Source organism: Anopheles coustani, chromosome 2 (assembly GCF_943734705.1).
Source record: "Anopheles coustani chromosome 2, idAnoCousDA_361_x.2, whole genome shotgun sequence".
Lineage (NCBI taxonomy): Eukaryota > Metazoa > Arthropoda > Insecta > Diptera > Culicidae > Anopheles > Anopheles coustani.
The window spans coordinates 6,110,878-6,118,478 of record NC_071289.1 but is presented as its reverse complement, the minus strand read 5'-3'; the positions used below and the strand labels follow the sequence as shown (position 1 = coordinate 6,118,478).

Genomic DNA, 7,601 nt, shown 5'->3' with positions numbered 1-7,601 from the left:
ACCCATTCGAGCATCCGCTAGCTGGCGGACAAAAGCCCGGCCGGGGCAGTTTTCTAGTTTCACGACCAACGTGGCGCAACGCCACGTCCCGACCTAGACATTAGCGGCTGAAGTGCAATTGTGGAGTGCGCTCGACAGCTCCGTCGATCGGAGATACCCGCATCGCTGGGGCGGCGTGGTCCGGCGTCAAGATCACCGGACCACTTGATGGCAAGGACGAACGGGCCCGGTGGATGTCGACGCATTGCAAACGCACTTGTTTGCCCATGGCGTTTGGCATTGGCACTGCTTTGTGCATGTTCCGAAAAGGATCAGCCTGGTGTATGGCTTGGGTTGCCAAGCTTGCCCCGGTAATTGTCCGGAGGGTCTGTGAAAGATCAGTTATTTTGGGGTGGTCTGAGAATGATAAGTAACTAAGAAGAAAAAGGATTATTTCAAAAGAATCCAAATTCAATGGCCGAATAATTCATTAGAATCTTCCGTTAATATTATGATACGGTCATAAAATTATCGTAATACATCGTTAGAGCTAAAGTTCTTCAATAAATAAGGTAAAAATAAAACAAAACCTCACCAAGATGGTAAGAATTTGCGATTCTCTCGTTTACTACTACCAACACAAAAAATTTGCAAGTTTCCTTTAGCTTGTTCTACCCCTCTTCGTTAGTCCGCATTGACGCGAATCGGATATGAAAAATATCTTTTGTGTCGTTTTCGAGATGGTTCCGTATTATAATATACATATCAAACAGGAATGTTCGTTAGCGAAATGTTTTGTCGAAACCAGAGATGAAATGCGCCTCCGAGATCGCCCACCGGTTGGGCGTTGGAACTTGAATCTTCGCCATCTCCAAAACAATTCAGACGTCTGGATGAAGCGATGCTGTCTTCACGAATGCGATCAACCGGCGTCGCAAACTGGATGACCGTGAAGATAATGGCCAATCGAAACTGCTGTTGGATTCGTTTTCCGGTCGGACTGGTGTGATTCTGTTTTATTTGGCCTGCCATTCGGTGGACCTTAAGTCGGCGAAGGGGGGAAAAATAGCAACAAATACGATATCAGCCAACAACAGCCACAAACAAGATCGCGGAAGTTGCTCGAAGCGGATTTTGGGAGATACCCTGAATAGAAGCATCATCAGCAAAACCGCCGTTTCAAGTCAAAGTTGAGGACTGAAAATGTGTGTAGGCTATCAAAGTTCTTCCTGTTTTAGGCGGAATAAAAAGTGGTGGAGTTTGTTGTCGAGTGCTGAGTGCGATGGTTTCGAATCGCAAAACCTGTTTTATCGATTTTTCATCGAACGTTAGGGGCTTGCGAAGGTTCGCGACTTGGCGGAGTTCAACGGTGCATGTTTGTATTTCTTCAGCTTTAAATTCCTCGCCGGATCTTGGACCCAACGGATCGCCAAAGGGTTATAGGACAATAAAATGGTGGTGATATGCGTGTGTAAACCTTGAACATGGCTAGCATGATCGCGGTCCATCGCATGGCGAAGACCAAAGGAGGCGCTAATTGGCCTATCGAAGATCGCGGTCAAACTTCGCCCAGACCACGTCCTAGACCTTCTGGTGTTCTCGGGTGAACTGAGTCGTCACGTTCGGTGCGATTCACGCACTAACACCGGAGGCATGATTTGATGCATGATAATTAAACATTCCACCGGTCGAGATAACTTCACATTGAGCGCGAGTTAGCATCCCTTCCAAAATCGTACGGATTCTAGCCACAAACGCGGTAGTACACTGTCACTTTCAATAAACAACTATGTTTTTCAACAATGATCAATGCACATTCACAAATCCTATCTAAAACCTGAACTTGACTGTAGTAAAGCTTGCGCGTATGAGGAACTAGAGTCGTTTGTCTATTGACGACGTCGTAAGGTGTCACCTTAGGCTAGAGCTGTAGCCAAAATTAATACACTTGGTATGTAGAAACAAAAAAAAACCCGAACTGTCACCACAAAACTCGTCGTACTGCCAGACGTGGCCTCCGCCAAACGCCATTCAAATATGTCCGACGAGGGAATGTAGGTCAATTCTGGTAGGCTTGACACTAAAACTATCAGTGATTTCCGATGGATTCCGTTCGCTTCAGGTACACCCGATCGGAATTGAAAGTGGTTTTTTGGAAGTTTTATGTAAGACCATGAAAGTTGTTTATGGTTTTGGATTTCGGAAATTTTATCTGTTTGCGTTGGCTTTGGCTCTGAGGAGACACCTTCGCCGATTCCTTAATCAATTACTAAAGTGCTAAATATTTTCTCGCAATAAGCCAGCCTTCGTTTTTATGTTTCTCGACCGGCACTAGCAAATATTGCCCGAACGAATTCCGGCACACAATTTTTGCTATCAATCTAATTAGCGGTGCCAGGAAGGCAACCGTTGCCTATCACTCACTCTTTCGTCATCCGCCGTTCGAGCCGTCTTGTGGCAGGCTTCATGGATGTCCTTGGGTTAGCCGGCACGCGTAAAGAAATATCTCCAAATTATGCGCCCGCCGGTGCGCCCGTATTTCCTTTTCCCTCACCCCCGGAGTTTTGCTTCTTTCTACCGCAAAAGGCGACACTCGTAACTTTCCACGGTATTTGGCCATCTGGGAATGGAGCAAACGGTCGGTCGGAGCTGGTGCCGGTTGCTGTGTTGGTTGGCCCGGTTCACGGGTGCGATGAGAGAGAACGGGTCTCGATGTGGCGGGTAGAGGGTCGGTGGGGACGAATGTTGTTTGGTAATGATTATGCTACGGTCTGGTGGTTCGGTGGGATGGTTTGGGGGATTTGTTGAGGGGTTTTTAAACACTCAATGGCTGAGTTTAGAGGCTCAAATTTAGCCGCAATTAATCTCATTGCTTTAAATTGGAGATATTTTAAAGGTTTTTCTACGAACAATTATTGTTTTATTGTGGTGGTTTATAGATTCTAGCTAATACTTAACCCGATTTTATGTATTTTTGAAAGATTAAATGATATATTACATCGTGTTTTTAAATCTTTAGAATCACTCTTAATTCACACATCAAAACCAAAAACACAGCCATTCGACTGAAGCCTTTTCGAGAACATTTCTCGTTCCCTTAGGCCATCATGCCGGATGTGCGGATTGACGTTATACAGCGTGGCATGCTTGGATTATAATGTCTTATTGATAGTCACACCTTCTGCGGAGTCATGGGATAAACCCACAAAACACGCAATCACAAAAGATAATCAATAACTTTAATAAAATTTGGTAAACATTCGAACCAATCGTCGAATCGAAGATTGATGAATTCAAGTCTTGCCAAAGTCCAATGGTCGCAATGTGTCGAACACTTCCGCCAGACTGCAACATTTGCCATTCTGGTAGAACCGGTCGCAGCAGATTTTGCGTTTGTTTTGAAGAGCAACCAGCCTCTGATTTGAAAGTGAATAAAAAACACAGGAGGAGTTGTCCAAGAGGAGTGGGTTTGGTCAGTGGTTTTTTGGAGCCCGTTCGACATCCGTTTGATAAACACATTGTTTGGGGCCATCTTGAGAGATAGATGAACCGAACACCGAAGTGTTGAACTTGTTGGAAGGAGTGTTGTGTCAAACCGGCTGCGACGACCGGACTTAGGAGCGCCTCTTCATGAGCTCATCATGAGCGGATGGAGGTGGAGATATTTAATAACAATAATTTCTGAACCGCAGTTTCTTCGCCCCACTAGCTTCGGGCAGTGACAAGAGTATACGAATCATTTCTCATCCCACAAACGCGCGACCTTGCGTCGACTTTTCTTTCGCACGCGTGATGTAACGACCTCCGGCCGAGGTAAGACGGGTGTTTTTTGGGATTTATTTTTTTTAAATTTCGGCACCAGAGAGGTGTCCGGATACCAGTGGCCATTAGCCATCGGCTGCTCCCATTTGTCTTCGGTAGCTCCGGTTCGGCGTGGCGGTTGATAACCTCCAGTAGTCAACAGTTTGAGTTCGCAAACTTCTGATAAGATGTTCGCATTAGAATAGGCCACTCACGGTTCATTAGAAGGCGTCCGGCAAAGATAGTCCGAGCGATATTCGCAGGTGGCAGAGTGAGTCGATCGCTAATTGACGCGAAACAGAGACTATAACAAACCATTAAAAAATCGATATCAGACTACCGATTAGAGGTAGGTTTGAATTTAAACAGGATATTCGTAAGAAATGCAGTTATATAAAAAAAATTTAACCGAAGACGTAACTAAAAAGTGATTTGCGGGGTGATATAGTAATTTTGAACGTCTTGGTTAGCTAACTTTTTCAATAAGAAAAATAACTTAATTTCTACATTCTAGTGCATGCTCAGCACCAGTTATTCCTTAATAGTTCATTTACTTTATGACTAACCTTAAATTTTCATTCACAAAATATCATGCATTTGCGTTTGTTTTGATATGCACTGTATCCAACTTGCAATATCGTGTGCATAGTATAGACTACATTTAGGCGCAGAAAGCTTTTTATAAATATCGTGATGAAAACGAAAATAGAGAAAAATGAACGTGTTATAACTTTTTTAGTGCGTACTTTACACAGCGGGGAAGTTTTTTGTTCTAAAGTATCCGAAAGTTCTACTGAAAATGATAGCGGTCAAGGGTTTACGAAGAAAATGAATTAAGAATTGTCAAAAGCAGATCTCAAAAGAAATCGAGCGACACTCGGCAGCAAATGATTCACGAAACCAACACGATGGTAATCCACAAGGCAGTCGCAAAACCGATGTTCGGACGAGTATATGGTAAACGAAAGATACTCCGTAGCATCAACTGCATAATATCTCATTAATTTATATGCTCCTTGCGTTTCGTTCAGCTCCATTCATGCACCACCTGCTGATGTTTTTCTAAAGTATATCTTGCTTTCTTTATTTCTTTCCAGACCGCCAAGGTGGTCCGAGCAGCATCGTACCATCGCGTTGGCAGTTTCGGTCAAATTCGTTGTTCCAATAACTCTTTGAAGCTGCCATAGTTCGCGAAACAGGACCAAACAACGTAACCAACCGATCCGCTCGCGCCTGAACAGTGCAATGAGCGGGAAACTTTTTTAATTAAAATTATGTTTGGTCCAGATTCGGGCGACGTCTGCAATGGCATGACGCGGCCCGAGCCGTCCCATCGACTTTTCCAGACGTTTTTGCTCACACTCGCAGATGGTGAGATGGTCCCGGCCTAGAGTTTCTTATTGTCGCAGGTTTCCGACGGAGCTACCGCTTTTGCTGTCTCCATTTCCGGGGTTCAGAACACGAGAACGAATGGATGAAGAAAGTTAGCCCGGGAAGAGAAAACTTTGGGCACACTTTTACTCTGCTCCAAGAGTTCGGCCGCGGTCAGCTGGTACGGTTATTAGTTGTTATTTAAGAAACAATTTGCACATCGAGCCCAACGGTGGAACAGATGGAATGAATCTTTTATGTTACTTCTGTGTAGTAGCGGCAGCATTACAGAGTAAACGACCGAAAAAAGAGTGTTTTTCGGTGTTGTACAGTTTTCTGATTTCATTAGCACCTAATTAGAGTGGCTGAACTCGTCTTTAATTGGCTTAGGAGCGATGGTAGGCACCGTGAACAAAGCACGATGACAGTCGTTCGGTCATCAAAGAGAAATAAATTGGATAGCAATCGAGTGACAACGATCCGAACCGATTCTTGACACACCAAACAGTACGGCAGGGCTTTGATTTAATCAGCATTGATACTTGGGCCAGATTTTTCCATCATTTGAATCGACACTGTCCAAACACTGAACTCCGAGTACGATTGGTTCGTTTAATTTTGGCAACAGAAAAAAGGTCCAAGTTTTGCTTCCCCATTTCCAGAGACGGTATTGATTCTCTATTAGACTCACCTTTTTCCGCAATGGACCATAGAGTCTCTCTGGCTGGAAGAAAAACGCAAGATGAAAGCGAACAGCAGACCAAACGCAACGAGCAACCGATTGCGATGAGTAAAGACATGCCAAACGATTCCGAAGCAGTCCGTAAAATCGACCAGAACATAAATCAAACATCCGGCAATGCTTATTTGATAATCTCTTAATTGATTCGAGTTTGAATTTATGCTGGCGCTGCGCAATCCTCGTTCGTTCAGGGAGGCTTCTTTTCCGGGAGTCGGAATGGAGTCGTTTCGACAGGTTTCTAGCAATCCAGCAAGCCTTTGATGGCCGGTACGTTCACCAGTGAGTTGGCGTCTCTATGGAAAAAAAGGAGACAGAAGAGAATGAGCCTGATAAGTGATATCGAAAAATGGCTATACAGGGCGAGATATTTAGGAGGACGAGAAATGTTCAAAGGGAGGGATTGAAGTTTGGTTGAAATTAACGGACATTAGGGGTTATCATGAAATCGTCGTTTCGTTTTAGCGGTCGCTAAAGGCGCTCATTCGTCGCTAAGGGTGCTCATTTGCTCATTATAATGAACTTTTAGCGACTGAAATGAACAAATGAGCAGCTTTAGCGACCGCTAAAACGAAACGACGATTTCATGATAACCCCTATTGTCACCCAAAACACAAGGGGTTATCATGAAATCGTCGTTTCGTTTTAGCGGTCGCTAAAGGCGCTCATTCGTCGCTAAGGGTGCTCATTTGTTCATTATAATGAACTTTTAGCGACTGAAATGAACAAATGAGCACCTTTAGCGACCGCTAAAACGAAACGACGATTTCATGATAACCCCTACAGACCGTTTGAGGGTAAGGATCTCTTCCCCAAAGTGTTCGCCGTCAAGTCGGAAGTAGCGCTCGAGGAAGGGCGTCGATGAGGTCACCGAGGCGGGCGGTTCGTATAGAAGCTTTCTCGCGCGGACCCGGAACCGACTGATGGCTGCTTCGATTTCCCGCCGGTAGCATTCCAGCTGCGTCACAGTGAGTCCTTCCTTGTCGGGCGACTGAAGATGCCGACGGCCCGAGTTGGCCACGCTCACCATCAAACAGAGCACGATGTAGTCGATGTAGCGTTGCCGGATGGCGGATCGGACTCGGCGTGCTTTGACCGCGAGGTGACGCTTGTACAGCCTGACCGATAGCATGATTCCTAAGGACAGGAGTGACAACGCGCAGAAAGCGATTTGCACCGGAAAGGTGCGAAGGTTTTCCTGGAGCTGCCTCGGGAGCGCCGGATAGCGGATGGATAGCCAGTGAAGAATTCCCGTGGCGAGGCCTAGGAGTAGCGAAGATATCAGAAGCCTTTTACTGTTTCGAAGAAGAAACTCGTGAAGTTTGCCAATTCGAGTCCGCAGGAATCGTAACACAAACACCATTGTGAAGATGATTTTGAAACGGGATGGTTAGATGAAGGTAAAATAGGACTTTGACAGTTCAGTTCAAGGATGACTCGATGTAACCAAAGTAAACAAGTTGGTAGCACATCCAACCTACTAGGGGTTATCATGAAATCGTCGTTTCGTTTTAGCGGTCGCTAAAGGTGCTCATTTGTTCATTTCAGTCGCTAAAAGTTCATTATAATGAACAAATGAGCACCCTTAACGACGAATGAGCGCCTTTAGCGACCGCTAAAACGAAACGACGATTTCATGATAACCCCTACTATGATTCATTTTGGAAAACAAACTGAATCTTCACATAGATCTCTGCAAATTCTCAATTCC

General features: G+C 44.9%; 1 protein-coding gene across 1 annotated transcript; it reads right to left on the bottom strand.

The window, feature by feature from the left end:
• Nucleotides 1–6,131: 6,131 nt before the first annotated feature.
• LOC131267716 (uncharacterized) lies at nucleotides 6,132–7,253 on the bottom strand. Its single transcript, XM_058270657.1, has 2 exons — nucleotides 6,679–7,253; nucleotides 6,132–6,186 (listed from the first exon to the last, which is right to left on the bottom strand). The coding sequence occupies exons 1-2, from the start codon at nucleotides 7,251–7,253 to the stop codon at nucleotides 6,132–6,134; spliced, it is 630 nt and encodes a 209-aa protein (XP_058126640.1).
• Nucleotides 7,254–7,601: the final 348 nt, after the last annotated feature.

Coding starts and splice junctions, on each gene's coding strand:
- LOC131267716 (XM_058270657.1), bottom strand. CDS start 7,253: ATGGTGTTTGTGTTACGATTCCTGCGGACTCGAATTGGCAAACTTCAC. Junction 6,187..6,678: donor GAGATCCTTACCCTCAAACG/GTCTGTAGGGGT, acceptor TTTTTTCCATAG/AGACGCCAACTCACTGGTGA.